This window comes from Thermobia domestica, chromosome 13 (genome assembly GCF_964235325.1).
Source record: "Thermobia domestica chromosome 13, izTheDome1.hap1.1, whole genome shotgun sequence".
In the NCBI taxonomy this organism is placed as follows: domain Eukaryota; kingdom Metazoa; phylum Arthropoda; class Insecta; order Zygentoma; family Lepismatidae; genus Thermobia; species Thermobia domestica.
In genome coordinates, this window is record NC_137466.1 from 85,722,319 (window position 1) to 85,740,120 (window position 17,802).

General features: G+C 32.8%; 1 protein-coding gene across 3 annotated transcripts in view; it reads right to left on the reverse strand.

Moving 5' to 3' along the window:
* Positions 1–2,790: 2,790 nt before the first annotated feature.
* The window catches only part of LOC145668287 (alpha-mannosidase 2-like), a 171,786-nt gene continuing 156,774 nt past the window's right edge, over positions 2,791–17,802 (reverse strand). For all 3 annotated transcript variants that reach the window (XM_081736010.1, XM_081736011.1, XM_081736009.1), the window contains exons 16-21: positions 15,306–15,478; positions 8,896–9,029; positions 7,417–7,569; positions 4,985–5,107; positions 4,125–4,409; positions 2,791–3,005 (exon numbers count right to left, since the gene is read on the reverse strand). In XM_081736010.1, coding sequence (XP_081592136.1) covers positions 2,844–3,005; positions 4,125–4,409; positions 4,985–5,107; positions 7,417–7,569; positions 8,896–9,029; positions 15,306–15,478 — 1,030 coding nt within the window. In that variant the 3' untranslated portion in view covers positions 2,791–2,843. The remainder of the gene's footprint in view (positions 3,006–4,124; positions 4,410–4,984; positions 5,108–7,416; positions 7,570–8,895; positions 9,030–15,305; positions 15,479–17,802) is intronic.

Sequence of the window (17,802 nt, forward strand, 5' to 3'; positions counted from 1 at the left end):
TAGTATCAGTAACTGTGTAATACTTGTAAACGTTTTGGTATTATTTCATATTGTCATATTTTAAATAACAGTGCAAACAAAAAATCCTTCAAGTCAAACCTAAATTGCTAAATGAAAAAATAAAAACATTTCAGTGCAAAAAATCTAAATCATCGTTTACAAAACCCAACAACAAACTTTTAAAATTGCGAAATCTGCGGCACAAAAACTTTTCTGTAAACCCCCTGCGTCTGACTAGGTCTCAACACCAAAACCACAATCGTTCCAAATAAATTAACTGGTCACAGTAAGTACAATAATGTGTTTCAATGTTGCCACCAAAGCCGTAAAAACAAATAGCAGTAAACGTTATAATTAAAAATTTATTTGGTTATACATTTAATGTCATTTTATATATATCATAATCCATATTAAGTATCATTACACGTAATATATCTCATAAATTAAATTTTTCTTTAGTTGCTCATAAAATTGGTTTTAAACTTATTGTTTACGTTTAATTTAAGCACACCAGTCATTTTACATTTTTACGGTACTTATATTTTATCCGCCGCTCCCCAGCTCCGGATGCGATAAAATGTAAGTATTAAACAAATCAAATTTCATCATAACATAGCTAAAGAAACAAAAAAGGAAAAAAAAACAAGTAATAATTTATTTATATTCATAAAAAATTCTAACCACACAAAAATCTCGATTACAATATATAGTATGACTGTATAAATCAATAAGTATTATAGATTTTGCTTTCTCGCTGGCAATTTGAGGAGCTTAAACTCTTTTTGAGAACGCTTATTCTCCGTCTAAGGTCTGGCATCTGGGTCTCGTTTACAAACTTATTCGCCTTCATATTCCTCTCCTATATATTCGAATCATTTACAATTTTCTGACTGGCCGACTTGATTATGTTTCTGTCAACAATAAGTTATCTCATCCCATTTTTCTCCTCTCTGGTGTTCCACAAGGTTCGGCATTATCTTCACTTCTATACCTTCTGTTTGTCACCGATATGCCTCCACTGCCGGACAAAGTGCACATATTTCAATACGCTGACGATACTGCCTTCTTTGCACTGGGTAATACCATGCAACAAATTAATACGCTTCTGCAGACAGCTATAGACAATTTCTGTCTCTGGTGCACGAAGTGGCATCTTCACATTAACGGTTTGAAAACACAAGCGGTCGTATTTCTACCACCCAAAAAGTCAACTAGAATTCGCCGCAACCCAAATAGACTAACCATTCAGGTTGACCAGATTCCCATACAAGCCAGTAAGACAGCAACATATCTAGGTGTAACATTCGATCGACATCTAACTTGGAAGCAGCATCTGGCATCAATTACTTGTAAAGCATACAATCGTTTAAATTTACTAAAACGTTTAACTGGCACTACTTGGGGTTTAAAACCAGCCACTGTTCTCACTACCTATAAAGCATTTCTCCACCCAACTCTCACACACGGCCACACAGCCTGGGTATCTGCCCCAACCAGTTTTTACCAGAAACTCCTAATACTTGAACGTCATGCCTTCCGAATTGCTCATAGAATCAAATTACCCAGCCCTACCCAACATCTTTACAGTCTTATCACATTCCCTACATTGCAGTACCATATCGAAAAACTCAGACTTACTTATCTTACTAAACGTTACCACGATCATCATCCTCTTCTTATAGATGCCATGCACCATTTAGCAGTTCATCCCACGCCTTCTCGATATATGCATACGCCATTGTCATTATTATTTACCCTGTATTGTTACACACTGCCACCGAATCATCCAGACTTAAACCTCCTCGATGATTTCCATACTCATTTTCATCACCCATTCATAACTCCATCTACTGCACAGTGATTCTCCTCTCACTAATATGGGCTCCCCCCTGTCCACATCGTAGCCTAGAGCCGCCCCTAGGCAAGAAGATGCTCTCATTTGTCTAGTTAACATTTCCTATGTGTTGTGGCGTGTTTTGCACCTCATCTCATCTCTCACCCCATCGTCATACAAATCGATACTATTTTGGTCTAGTGTTCAAATTATTTCCTTCTGCAACTGACTAATAACTATCATTATCTCTTAACCATCGCTCCTTGATTTATCATCCTGTTTCTATGTGTTTTACATTTTTCTTCTCATACTACGTACATTATATGTTATGTATATTATATGTTATCTTAGTATTATTTTGTATATCTACCAACCCAAATGTTAAGGCTGCAAAAGCCTTAAGTCCTGTGTTTATTTATAGATTAATAAATAAAGATAAATTGATATCTACCTTCCCATAGACCATCCTTCATACATCCAGTACCCATTCTCCATAAAATTCCCTTCCCTAAAAGAGGGCGTAACCCTCTAACAGGGTGCTAGCCGCTGGCTAGCTTAAAAAAAATCTCCGTCTATAAAAACTTTTTGTATTGCTGGATGTAAGGATTTTGTGTAACCTACTACTTCTACTTACCAAAAAGAAATATCACGATACTAGGTTTTAAAAATTGTTGTAATAGTAATTATACACATATGCACATATAAGATTTTTTAGATATGTTCTAATAATTCCTTTCATTTAGAACTATTTAAATTCCAATATGTTATTCAAAATATTTCCTTCATTCAAATAATTATTAGTGTGAAGAACTTGTTTGACCAAGCATTTTATAAATAATTTTACTTTATCTAGAGATAATGTTCTTCGAATATTTGAATTTTACTTTAACAGCCTTACTCATTTTTATTTGCCTCTTAATATTATGGTATAATTAAATTGTCAATAGTAATAATTATTTGTTTTTATTAATAATATAAGTTTAATTACAAAATATACAATGTATATTTTCTACAGTCTTTTTCGTTTGTTAAGAATAAAACTTGCTAAATCCATAGGATTAATAAAAAATGTAGAGTTTTTCCTCTGCCTGTCTCCAACATACAAAAAGGATAAGGAAGAATTATAGACAAAATCTTCAAATAATGTTGGAAAGAACTCGTGAAGATTCACCTGAAAAACAAAGCATTTACTTATTGTATGTATATTTAAGCTTACATATATAATGTTTATATAAAGAAGAACTAATTACAGGTAAAGTAATAATAGAGAAAGTGCAAGCGGAGGAAAAGCATTATATGTTAAAAATGTTAACTTGATGCTTTCTAAAACATTTTATTGCCATGTATAACTGCATAATACATTTTACAACTTAATTTTAATACTAAAGATTTAGGTTTACTTAAAAACTTGACTTAGGCCACCTGAAACATGCTACACTGAGTCAGTACGAAGCGTTTCGGGTAATGAGGTCGATCTCAACGAAAGTTATATGCAATCTGTACACTTGGAAACCACATTTGAGATATTCGAGTAATAATTCCAAACTCTTGGTCGGCCAGGTCTTATGTCTATGCTTGTACTTTGTGAAAGTTGTTCCTTTTTCCCTTAGAAAATACAGTTTAGTTCGAGGATTATTTTGATCATTCATAGTGTATTTTAAGGAAACACACTTTTTGCTTGGAACGCTTATATGAAGGAATGCATTATGCCTGTACACAAACACTAGCATATCTAGGGCTACATTTCAGAAGGGAATAAAAATGGAACTATTGTTTTAACAATTGAGTATTGTGCAACAGTGTATAACCAAGACTTCCAAACACTGCGAATTTAATACTCAAACTTGGAGTAGTGCAAGTATAAGTACTGGTTGCAATAAAGTAATAAGATCAAAGATACAATCTCTTCCACGGACTATCAAAAAAGCCATAACTCATTATCCTTTACTGTTTTTGTTCTGCGGCAATAAGGGTTGAAACCCAAAATCGTTTATTTCAACCATTTCCGGTTTGAATAAAGGGCCAAGGGAGGAGATAGTACTATTCTTGGAACACTGAATTGATTGCAAAACTATTCGTTACATACTCTATGTTATGCTTATACTAATACTACAAAAGTAGAGATTAAAAGATAAAAGATTCAGTGCTACTTAAAATGTTTATAATACTATTCTATTCACAGCTACCACAATCTGTAACTTGATCTAATGACCACACAGTTTAAAAGCGAGTTCTACCGCTGTGTTTTACAGTTTAGCTACTCTACAATAAACAAATGTACAATACAAACCTTGCCGAAACTTAGGTGACAATTTGTTGGTAATGAAGTATAGCAGCAATCACTTCCCACATGATGAGCAATCAGTCCTGCTGCAGGCCAAGGCTTACTAATTGTTTGAAGTGTTACAAGGTGCATATCACAACCTAGAGAGTTTCCAACAGGCATATATTTTTCATTCAGATACATATCAGAACTCCCCAACCACCATAAACTAGTGATTGGGTAGAGTAACACATTAAGAGCAAGGTGTGCTTGAAGGGATAGGAAACCTCCTTGGTAATTCGCTGAGGGTGTCTGGAAAGAGTTTTAAAATATTCTTAAACATTTGTTACAGCAAAAATTTTTCAAGACCAACATGAAAAATATATCTTAGTTATATACATTACATATATCATTTAAGTTTACATGAATAGCAAGTAAATTATATTGATATATTCATTACTTATACTGTATATGTTACCTGAGTTTGTTCAAACAATATGATAATTCTATCTTCGATATATACTATGTATACCACCTGTATTTTTAGGAACAACATACAAGTTCTATCTTATCGTATATCACCTAAACACACAGGAAGATAAATTGAATATAACAATGTCATTAAAAATTTTAAAAAATAACAGTAAAGCCATGAAAGTCTATGTGTGACCAGTGTTAGAAGTTCAACAGGGCGATGCATAATTAGAGGATTGACTCCCAGTAATATTGTTTCCGGCTTTCTATACTATAGTCACTGTCTCTTAATTCAAGTAGCTCTTCCATTGCCTAAGGATACTATGTCAGCGCTAAAAATCTGTTCTTTGATCCGTGATCGAGTTGCAATCACATACACCGAAAGAACTCACACTAACTTTAAAATGAATTACCTTACAATAATTCTCTCTTTTCTCCAGTAAAAGAATGAAGGAAAGACGGACTGGAACATTATCCTGAATTCCTTGTCCTAGTCCTTTACCATCGCCATCGGTTAAGCGACGATCTTGCATAACCTGATAGAAGAACAATAATATTTATATCGTTACTGCATCAATGGTGTTTCAAATTGCATTTTCATTATATAGAAAATTAACACATACTCAATCTAAATGACAGCCAGTATGTAAATTCTAAAACTACTATTCTTTAAAAGTTTACTAGCTTCCATTTTCTTAATTATCTCTTTTTCTTTCAAAGAAATTTAACATTAACAGTGCTGAAGAATATCTACGAAATATTGAATTCTTATCCCATTGATTTATATGGGAATTCTTTTTTGTTTTCTTTTATATGAATTGCAATTTTAATTAAGTGATTTTTACTGATTTCTTTTGAGAAAATTGATAGATACTCAAATAATATTTCATTATTATTAACTAAATTTATATAAACAAACAACTTTCACGGAGTAAGGAACATTTAAATAAATTTGAAAATTATGTCAGTAAACTCAAATCATTAAAATTCAAGTTCATTAAAAAAAGAAGAAAAAAAATAATATTCGTATAAAACAATGGAGTGAAGAACAGAAATTGTGAAGGTATTCAACACCATTAAAACATGTAAGCTTTGGAACAGTGTAATCATGAACTATGTGTTGAAAATAATTTATTAAAAATTAAGAACAATATACTAATGTCCGTGGGACGTAAAACTCAAAAATTTCATTTTCAATACACTAATGTTACTAAATTTTAAATTAAATTTGAGAATCTGTGACTTGCATTCATGAAAGCTGATTGAGACTTTGCTAACAATAATTATACAGTTTGAGTATACATTTGAAATTTCGTACTAATTTATGAAATGGTTAGGAAAGCAATTTTCTGTGATTACTTTGTACACATTTTCAAGCAATTACACTCCACTACATATTACTAAGTTAAAATCTAATATTACCTATCTTTCGAAATTTGCTATGCGAGTTTAACCTTTCCTACTCTTGAATTTGTTTAGTTGTTTTCTAGTTTCTCACATCTCATGTTTTTCAATGCATTTGGTAAGTTGCAGTGTTTAATAAAGTCCGCTATTATCTCCATGATTTGAAGATAAAAACCATTAATTACAGTATCCTAATATTTCCGTACTTTCCTTTATATCGTTATGTGGTCACAACTGGACACCCACTACATAGGAAATTTTCCACATTTAATTGCTAACTGCTTAGATCTAGTGAAAGGTAATAAAACTCAGACATACTAATTGGTGTTTCCTCTACAATTACATTTTAAACGGACAATTTATCAAGCTCTCGTAGCACATATTATTTTGTTCTTTTAGTAGCTTTAAGTTAAGGATCACACCATTTTGTTTGATATTTGTTGATAGATGCTATGTGGAATACAAAGAATAGTGGCAAAATAATTCTTTGATGGAGGAAAAAGCATCTACAAGAAAATAGCACATACTCAGTGTTGATCAACTGAAACAAAAATATATTAAACCAGTTCACTTAAACTCAAGATCCTACAGTCCAGGAGCAAAGTTTACAGCCTTCGCTTCTAAAGGTGGGTTGCAGGAACAATGTTAACGTTAAGAAACGTATAGAGCATAACGATTGTTCTTTTAATTTCAGTGATTGGTCATTACTCACATTTTGACCGACCTGATTTTTTGCATTGCATCATATCAAAGTATCAAATTGATAAGAGTCAATATACGCTAATTTTATATCTCGAAAAAAGAATTTGATTTTAATTTCGCTTTTTGAAGTTAAAGCAAATAGAAATTGAAAAAAAAATTATATACGGAATTTACTCTTTGATTTTCAATTACGTCATATCATATAAAATATGTAATAAGCAATTTCACATGGTAAGACTGTAATTCATTCATCAAGATGATTACACGTTAGAATTCTAATGTCAGTTTGGAGACATTTGCTACCAAAAGAATTGCTTTGCCGGTATAATGAAGCAAAAAAAAAAAAAGCCAAGAAACCCAAAACAATACATTTACATTACTATACAATGAGGAATGACACAAATTAAAGTGTTTTATGTGAACATATTACCTTTTGATTTGTTTGATTGAATTTATTGTCTATTATCAGCACCAAGGGTATATACAGCTGACTACGTGATCCGAACTACACGTACTCCTACCGGGACTATTTTCTTTCAGCAGCAATTTGGAAGTTAAAGCGCAATTTCTGAAATTAAGGATATGCGTTTCCATGTCTAAGATAGCAACATGTCATATTTCTTTCATTTTTCGAATTAATTGTTCTGCAAGTGAAAATTTAAAGCTTATCTTCGACTTCCAAACGAAGGAAAAAATTGAGATTATGAAAGTATTTAACGTTATATAAAAATATCATCACCTCAATTTGACCTTCGAGTAAAGATGAAACTCCTAAAGGCTGAGCAGAAAGTACAGTCATCCTAAACGTCTTGTCTTCAATAAATGCTGCTGTTGCCATAGGATAAAACTGTCCCTGCAGTGGTAAATTTTTTATTATCTTCCGGCGTATGATCTGAGGAAACACAAAAAGAATTATTTTCAAACTTTAGCAAATTTAATTCTATTCTAATACCATAATTTTATTAGAAAGGCGTTTATTCTAGATGTTTTGAAGATACTGCGGCTGCTTTAGTGTGAAGCAAGCTAATAGTAGACAAAAACACAAAGTTTACCAAATACATACGAATTCAGACGTTGTATCCGGATATCATTTTATTATTGGCTACTATTCAACTTAACACATCGTTGAGTTTGAAATTTAATTTGGAATTTATCAAATGATATATTTTTGATTACGTAAAAAATATATTGTAGATTAATGCATATTCTAATGGTATGTGCATATTTATGTATGTATTTGAAATTAAGAATTATTTTAATATCTTCTTAACGTACTAAATCAGTAGTTTCCTATGTATTGGACATCCACTGCGAAAATATTTTTCACATCTCTGAATTATGGGAATAGGCCTACTCTTTTCTGGGATCAAAAGGTTAATTTCACTGATGCACATTTTTCGATGATAGTTGAAATAATGATGCATCTACATCTTTTTACGAGTCATTCGAATTTATTAAGAAAAGTCATTCTTTAAGTTTTTCTGCAGACGAAACTGGGAAAAAGATTAAAGAGAAATTGGATAAGGTGCTTAGCTCAAATCCAGGATAAAGTGCTTAGTTTAAATCAAAGAACTGGTTAACCAACAAGTACATAGTATGTGGGATCAGTAAATCTTTGCCAGATGAATGTTCCGAATTTTCTGTATAATTGCATAAATATTATCCAATCACAGCATTTCATGTTGTAAAGTTACCTTTGACTAAGTTCCATTTTTGAGTTATTTTAGCAGACAATAGATGAAGTTTGATACTAGAAAACCTTGAAAAACTCCTAGTAGTATACTGTAGAAATTCATTCTGTATAAATATTATTAAAAAGTGAATCTGAAGTGAACTGTTTCTCAAGTGCATATTCCTTTATTTATAATAAATATTTTGTAACATTTTTGTGCATATTTTCATTTTTTAGTGCATATATATCCATAGCTAATCATGAAAATAGGCCATTTGAAAGGAGGTGAGTCACCATGCTTTTTCAAAACCGTTGTACAAAATAATATTGAAAACTCAGTAGAAGACAATGGAATGAACCACTTGATCTAAATATTTGAAATATCTTATTTTGAGACACGAGTTTAACTAAACAATGCCTTAAAATGGAAGTGGTATACGTGTTGAAGCCGGTAATCAAGTTTAAGGTTTACTCATGTATATAAAAAAATTTTTCTTTACGTGTTTCAAGTTTATTTGTCTATACACGGAACAGGCCATAGCTTACCTGGAATCCATTTAAATCTGTGAAAAATACATCTCCATTTTTAATATGAGAAGAAATCCTCATGGCTATTTCGTAATCAATTTCATCACGAATATCAATAGTATTGTGAATCTCGAGACCCAATCCATCAACACCTAAAAAGGATAAGTTGATTTACACTTATTGATTTAGTATATAGCAAAAGAATTATTTCCATTAATATTTTCGTCTTTATGAAATTTAATCATTTAATATTCATGTTTATCAGTATACTATTTGAACCAGGTTAAATATTCATTCTCATTGAGAAACGGATATGAACGTGTCATCCAGGCATCCGAATTAAACATAGTCCATTCGATAAACATAACAAAGATATATTCATGCACACACACACACACACATACACAAACACACAAAAAAGTGCCATGGACAACGGAGTAAGTCCCTTGGTCCCATTAACCTTGTTAGTATAAAGAAAATCGTAGTCTCGCAGCGAAATAGCTATTGAATCAAAACTGTTCATGGGAAAGTCATGGTTTATAATTCATTCTCTTCGGCTTGAAACAAGCTTTCCAGAGGTACTATGTATTGGTACCCATAACGTACTTAAACAGGGAAAATTGGGATACTGTCGAGAAAATTCTCTCCAGAAATCCCTCCCATCAACTTGAGTTCCCACTGAAGTGACCCGGATAAAAGCACACAATCCAAGTGTATCTCGAAAATTACTATAGGGGATAAGAAATATGCGTACCAAGTTTTGTGTTGATAGACGAAGTAGATATGAGGGGAAAGGTTGTATACCAATACGCTCTGTTCATAAAAAACAGAACACATGATCTGACCTAAAAAGAGACCACAATGTAATATATATATATATATATATAAACGCAGTACTATTTATCCTGGTATCAAGAATTGTACCACATTCTCTGTAAAATGAAGAAAGTGTTTCAATAGTTATCACATATTGTTTTGTGACATATGGAGAGGGGAATTGGGGATAAGTCGCAAAAATATTTTCCAAAATAACTCTATTGTGAAGTTGTGCGTCCTCTGAAGTGACACCGTAGCCGATAGGAGTCAGTGTGCGAATTAAAGGACATTTTAAGGGGGGATAAAGTGCACATCTGAGAAATTTAACATGGGGAAGTTCAAAACTTATGGGAGATATCCAATTCTCTAGAGGGGGATTTTTCCCCTTATTCTCCCTGGTAAGTTGCACACTGATAGGAGTATACAATTAAAATATACCTTGAAAAATATTATGAGGTATACGGACAGGAGGTATACCATTAAAACAAGGGAGAAGATATGATACAGTAAGAATGGAATAAAAAACAAAAGGGGATGGGAGGGGTTGTTGGCGGATAACGTGATTTATTCCAATACAGCCGTAGCACAGTTGCTGTTTAAAACGCTTGCTTCATTCTACAAATCTGGTACAAATGGTACTGCGTTTATATATATATATATATATATATATATATATATATATATATATATATATATATATATATATATATATATATATATATATATATATATATATATATTGCTCTTTTAATAGGTCAAATCATAGGTTCAGTTTTGTATGTACAGAGCGTATTGATATACAACCTTTCTCCTCATACCTACTTCGTCTATCAACACAAAACTTGGTACGCACATTTCTTATTCCCTATACTATTTTTGAGGTACAGCTGGATTATGTGTTTTACCCGGGGCCATTCCAGAGGAGGCCAAATTGATGAGAGGATTTTTGGAGGGAATTTTCCCGACAGTCTCCCAATTTTCTCTGTTGAAGTATGTTATGGGTCCCAATACATAGTACCTCTGGAAAGCTTGTTTCAAGCTGAAGAGAATGAACTATAAACCATGATCTTCCAATGAACAGTGTTAATGCTAATGCAATAGCTATTCACTGCGAGTCTACGATTTTCTTTGTACTAACAGGGTTAATGGGCCTCAGGGACTTACTCCGTTGTCCACGACACCTAGTGTTATTTTGTTTTTTTCTTGTGCATGAATATATCTTTGTTCTGTTTATTGAATGGAGTAGGTTTGATTCGGATGTCCGGATGACACGTTCATGTCAGTTCCTTGTGAGTTTCTAATTACCATTTCTATAAAATTGTACACTGTGAGTAAAATACATCCTAATTATCAGGAAACAGTTCAAATTAATATGGATACATAACGGCTTGGTTTACAAGCTAGAAGCTACAGCATCTGAAAATGAGCTCCTCCGTGGCTAAGCGGTTAGCGTATGCGCCTTTGGCGTGGGAGACCCGGGTTCGATTCCCGGCGGGAGCTCATATGGTTTGGATTCCACGTTAATCAGTAGGTCCACGTCTCATATAGCCTCGCTGCTAAAAGGGACGCTAAACTAAAATCAACTCAACTCAAGCATCTGGAAAGTGTATTCTTTCCAGAGTTTTGAAGAAACATATTTCTGAAATAATCCTATATGTGTTTGAGAACGCAGGCATAGAAACCATTGCCAATAGAAATTATTACTTGGCGAGTTTTGACTGAGGATATTTTCCAGCAAACATTTGGAAACTTTATTCAGTAGTATGATAAGAAAAAGATATTTACTTAACATTCTTTACAAAAGATCCACTCAGCTATGATTCCGGTACCTGTGGATTCTCTGACAAGGAGACTTATTGAAGTGTCACTCACCGATTTGAATGAAACTTTGCACATTTGTAGAACATCGAAAAATAATCGACACGTATATATTTTTTGTTTCGGCAATGGTGAAGATTTAAGGGTAGAAACCACCCTTTGAACGTTAGGGGTGGTCTCCAAGCATAGACAGAAAACAATCACTTCATATAGAAGAAAACACTGCCAGGAGCGTTTTAGGACACCTGATTCAGAATCTGACGTCAAAATTACAAAATTCAAAATGGCGGATCCAATATAGTGATTACAATTTCAAAATGTCTTCAGGTTTGAAATTCTCTGCAGTTAACCAAGAACAATTGTAATTGACAAGGGTTACTACGAGAAGGTTGCAAACCGCTCTCTATTGATTTGAAACCCCTTTATTTTAACGAATGCTAATTAAGTGAGTCTCTGCACCTATCCCTATTCGGGGTGCTTATGTAAGTGAGTCCCCTCGTCTCTCACTATGTCAAAAATTCATATATCCTCAATTGTTATAATTATGAATTTATTGAGAAAACGCTTCACAGTAATGATATTTCGTAAAAGAAAGAAAGAAAAAAGTGCGTGGTTCATAAACAATGTTTACGCCAAGCTCACCTTATTACAGCAATAACTCTAACGAATCGCAAAATGCAACACAATCCTCTTTCAAATAACTGATTTTGTATCACGCATATCTACTAAGATTTGCAAATCTGGGAGATGAAAATTGATTATAAATCAGTGATTTGGATGTATATTATATTAATATTACGGAGATGTAAATTTATGTTAGAGTTGTAGAGGACAATATCAGTAAAATATCTCAAGAAATTTTTCCACGGTCTAAAGACGAGAATACATCAAGAGGCTGAATCTTACCAGTTGTTAGTGCAGAATGGTTTCTATTTTAAGATACTCTTTTGTTCGTAAAATAGGTTTAAAAATTGATGAATTGTGACCACTCCACGAATTTAATAACAAAATGTACTTTCCTTTAAACATTGGAAGAAAAACCTCTTGAAACCATGATCTCACAAGATCTGATGCTAATTTTCCCGAATTTGATGCTTTGACAAGGACATTTTCAGATTAAAAGAGGTTATTTTGGACTATAGGGTCAAATGTTCCATTCTTTCCCTGCAAAATAATTAACAACGGTGATCACAACACTATTTTCAGAAATTAAAGGCTGTATAGTGTAGCTATGAGTCGTAGATTTATTGACTGTGCCACATTTTTTACTGTTTGTGTCTCTGTAAACGCTATAGTGACAGGTACAGAGACTCACTTTAATCAAGCATCCCATTTAAAAAAAAGTACTGAAAGGGGTTTGAAACTGGTCTGCAACTCATCGCAGCAATATCTGCCAACTATAATTGTTCTTGGCTAACTACAGAGAATTTCAAACCAGAAGATATTTTGTAAGTGTAATCACTATATTGGATCCGCCATTTTGAATTTTGTAATTTTTTGACGTAAGATTCTGAATCAGCTCTCCTAAAAAAAAAAAAAAAAAAAAAAAAACTGGCAGTACGCTTTCTTCTAAATTAAATGATTGTTTTCGGTCTATGCTTAAAGATCACCCCCTAACGTTCAAAGGGTGGTTTCCACCCTTAAATCTTCACCATTGCCGAAACAAAAAAAAAAAAAAAAATACGTGTCGATTATTTTTTGATGTTCTATAAGTGTGCAAAGTTTCATTCAAATCGGTGAGTGACACTTCAGTAAGTCTCCTTGTGAGTACTGTTTCCCAACTTTTTCAGATAGAATTGATATCAAAGTATACATTATGGTTCCAGAGATATTCTTTTTCAAAAATTTAGAAAACCATGTGCACAGAAATCGTATATCGTAAAGGAAATCCCAACAAATTCATATTCGCTGGGACTTTTTTCTTTACTTTTGAGCGTACTATCACAGCATGTCTGGAGATCAGTTGCTGCTATCAATATAAAACATAATAATAAAAAAGCAATAAATAAATAAATAAATAAATAAAAGAAAAGAAAAGAAAAAGAAAAATCACGTATCCTGTGAATGACATTTTATTAGAAATACCTAATATTTCTTTATATTCGGAATGTTTGAAGGTTTCAATAGGAGTAAACAGTACTGACACATTTATTTTAAATATTTTTGTTCAGTAAGATCGTAAAATAACTAAATTAGAAGCAAAGGACCTACAGCTAACTTTCCTCCATTACGAGAGATTTTCGCAAGGGACAATGATAGTGCTCAACACTGAACTTGAAATCTCATTCCGAATAACAAGGTTATCATGGATTCGTGTATTCAAACATACGTACAAAACATTTCTTTTTCTGTCATAAAAGTATTATAAATATTTCCTTCAGTATTACTGTATTTATATCTAAATATTGTTTCACAGATTTATGAAACCACCCATGAAAAATCTTTTATCGAAAAACGTGAATAGCAAACTTCTGTAACTATCTTCTAATATAAACCTGCAATTTAGCCATCATATCAAGCGAAAAAAAAAGAAAAATTGTCTAGCAGTAAGATGGTGAGAAAATGATATTATAAAACTAAAAATCGTAGATTCGAATCCATCCTAGGATTTCTTTTTAATAAGTGAAACATGAAATTAAAAACAAAACAAAAAAAAAACATGATTGCAAGAAATGTTTTGGACAGATCTGAAAAGAAAACATTGAAATAGTCTTACAATATCGTCATGCGCATCAAGGAACAAGTTGCTTCATGCGGAAAGTATGGTTTGGACGGTACAACAGCTGTTAGTCTTTGCCAGATGAAATATACACAAGAAGACACAAAAAAAAAGTCCTGACCCTTGAATGCATATCTCTTTCCCTTAAAAATTCAGTTTCTTTATTGATATACAATTGCAATAATTGTAAAACCAAAGATCGAATATTTGAATCCACCCTAAGGATTTTTTCAGAAGTGAAATAAGAAAAAATCGAATTGAGGTGTAATATATTTTTACACAAACAATAACATTTTCAAATTAATACTATCTTCGCGTGTTAATGTGAGTATCTTATACGTAAAGCTGATTTTAATTAATATAATGTAATTAAGAATATTGTAATTATTTGGAATTAATAATCTGATTTAAGGATCTTGAAAGCTTCTGATACCACAGAAACAAAAGCTTCTGAGTTAATTCTCTTCTACATAAAGACAACCTCTGTAATTCTTTTGTATCTGTCTTATCATGATATCTATCTATACGTCCCTCTCTACCTATTTCTCCGTAAACCAATGGCCTTTTCTTCTCAAAGATATCTTAAAAATCATATCCCTTCCATACGACTAACGTGACGATATTAGACATCACAATCCAGAAACTGTGTTTTATTCAGTTTCGCGTGAAACGATTTATATTTACTCAATCATAAATAACCATGGCGAACACAATTATTGGCATCTGTAGGTATACGCACGAGACGAGTTGAGAATTAAGGATCTCTCGTATCGTTTCGTGTCGAATTTCCATACAAAATGAAAATTATACAAATTAAAATACGTAATAAAAAACTAAGAGTTGCAACATTCTGATTAACATGCAGCAAATGTCACTCATGACGGAAGCAATGGACAATCGAACAAGATGGACGATGAGCAGACAACTGACGAGCTAATATTTTTCTGTCTTGTATTTCTTAAATGCATTTCTTAACTTTATTTCGTATTCTTATGTAATTACTGATTAGAAAATCTTATAATAACAACTGCAAAAGTAAGTGCAACTAAGCGATTAACAGTTTTATAATACATACCAAATGAATTCTTGAGTACAATTTTATGGTGAACGTGTCTAAATTCGATTTCGACACTAGACAAGAGTACTCCCTTGATCACTTTAGTTTTTATTGGTCCCATGTCCAACGGTTCTGCACTACCATTAGGACAAAATAAATAGGCTCCACTTAAGTCCTTGTCAACATGATACCTAAAATAATAATAATAGTAACTTGAGTTTCCACAAATAGTATCACTAATTCTTAGTCTGAATTTTTGTTTTGTGTCCTTTTGCAACACCGAGGTTATAAAGTATGGGGTTTATTGTTAACGTGGGCTCCGAACCACGATCGGGGACTTGGAACCGGTGCGGTTGGCGGGTGCACAGACCATCATGCAAGATTAATCCTGAATATATAGGCCGTCCCCACCATACTATCTCGCTTCTAAGAAAACCGAACTACAGGACCATTCCACCAAATACGGCTCAATTTGAATACTAATAGATAGCTTTTTGTATATAGTAGTTAATCAGAAGATATGAAAGTTCACGAAACGCGATAGTTTTGGTGAAATTAATAGAAGGCCTAACGAACGTTTACCTTTTCCCATTATTTATTAAAGTCCTCTTATAATTGACACTGACCGATCGTTTGCATACTTGTCTCCATTTGAACAGGATAATACGTATATTTCAGTACAGTTTAGCGATGTGTGGTGACTACATATACTCCTATCGCCAGGTTTCTGGTTCTCTTTCTGCTTCCTATCATTTGACGTTGGTTGGTAACCAAACATTCCATGCTCTACCATGATTCCATGTTAAGTACATATTAACATTCTTTTTGTCCCAAAAGGAACGATACTCTACAATTACTTTGAATTTATAGTAATCTTCTTTAACCTTAAAGATCTTCATCCTCCATTTTCAAACGGTGTACTGAGAAAGAGTTTTAAAAAATCTGTAAGTTTTATGTTCCACGGTTATGCGGGCTAGGCTAAAGAAAACGGTGATGATGAGATATGAATGAAACGGTGGAATAAAGAAAGTGGGAGGAAACGGGACAACCCCGAGGAAACACACGCACGCGGTGTTTCTCCACCACAAAGTTCAGTTGGCGCGAACTGAGATTGAACCAAGGGCCCCATGCACCAGAGGTGAACGCTCTACCACTGAGTCACCGCAGCCCCTAGAGCAGCGTTTCCCAACCGGTGTGCCGCGGCACACTGGTGTGCCGCGAAAAAATCGAAACAAATTATTAATTCTATACGAACCAAATTGCAAGACAGGGGAAAATGTATATTTATATTTCACATTACTATGAACCTCTACTATAAATCTACAATTTTAAATTTCATACTGTGTTACTTTTCTGTACATTTTTAATGTTGAAAAACGTATTTATCATTGTCATGACCATTATTACTTCTTTATTGTTGCAGACTATTTCGTAACTTGAAATTTTAACATATCATTCAATAAATTCAACAAAGCAAGCATGCATACAAATTATCTACATTTGTGTTTTAAAAGTACGAGGAGATTTGTTTATTTGTTCGTTATTTAGTGATCTTCTCTTTTAGTTAGAGGTTAGATACAGCTTTCGAAAGAGAAAGTGGATTTTTAAAAACCCGAGTCCTGTATTTCATTGCTATTGTTTTCTATTTTAAAATTAGAATGAAAAATAAGTATAATTATTTAGCACGGGGGAAAATCAGTGATCGAGCTTTCTTCTCTGTAAGAAGGAAATTAGTAATCACATTAAAATACCACGGTAATTATATATATATCTATATATATATATATATATATATATATATATATATATATATATATGGGTGTGCCGCGAGAATTCAAGTTACACCTGTAGTGTGCCGCAAGTTGAAAAAGGTTGGGAAACGCTGCCCTAGAGAGAGAGTTTGAATATTGAAACTAATTTATGATGCAGATCACCATTAAGAATAATTATTCTGCATTTCCTGCATTTCTATTGTATGCTGTAATGTTATTTTACGATAAAAAATACGAAGTACATATAAGTAAAGTATACAGTTAGTGTGTCAAAAACTGATGAATATTGAAAAATGCTTATCTACATAATGGAAAATTAATATTTAATCTAATTCTTACTCAAAGATAGTTATTATTGTAACCATACAGTACTTAACTCAAAGGTGCTCTTCCATGACATATTCTGTGACCCATTTTTGACACGTTCTTCCAAAGATTAATGCATAACGTAAAACTTATTTAATCTCCAGAGACCCTCTGCTTCCACGATGTGTACGGTTCTGGTTAAAAGTGTTGTTTTTGCATAAATTGTATAGTTTTTAATGCAAAATTTGAGTTATTATTTGATATAAATATTTCACCTATTTTTTATCGATCCCCTTCAAAATACAATCACACACTTTAAGTCATAAATCCAAAGCCAATACTTAATTACTACAATGAAACCTAGCCATGTTGGTCAATGCTGCTTACAGAGGAAATTGTCAAATTTTACAAGTAGACAATTTTGCACCTCATATTCA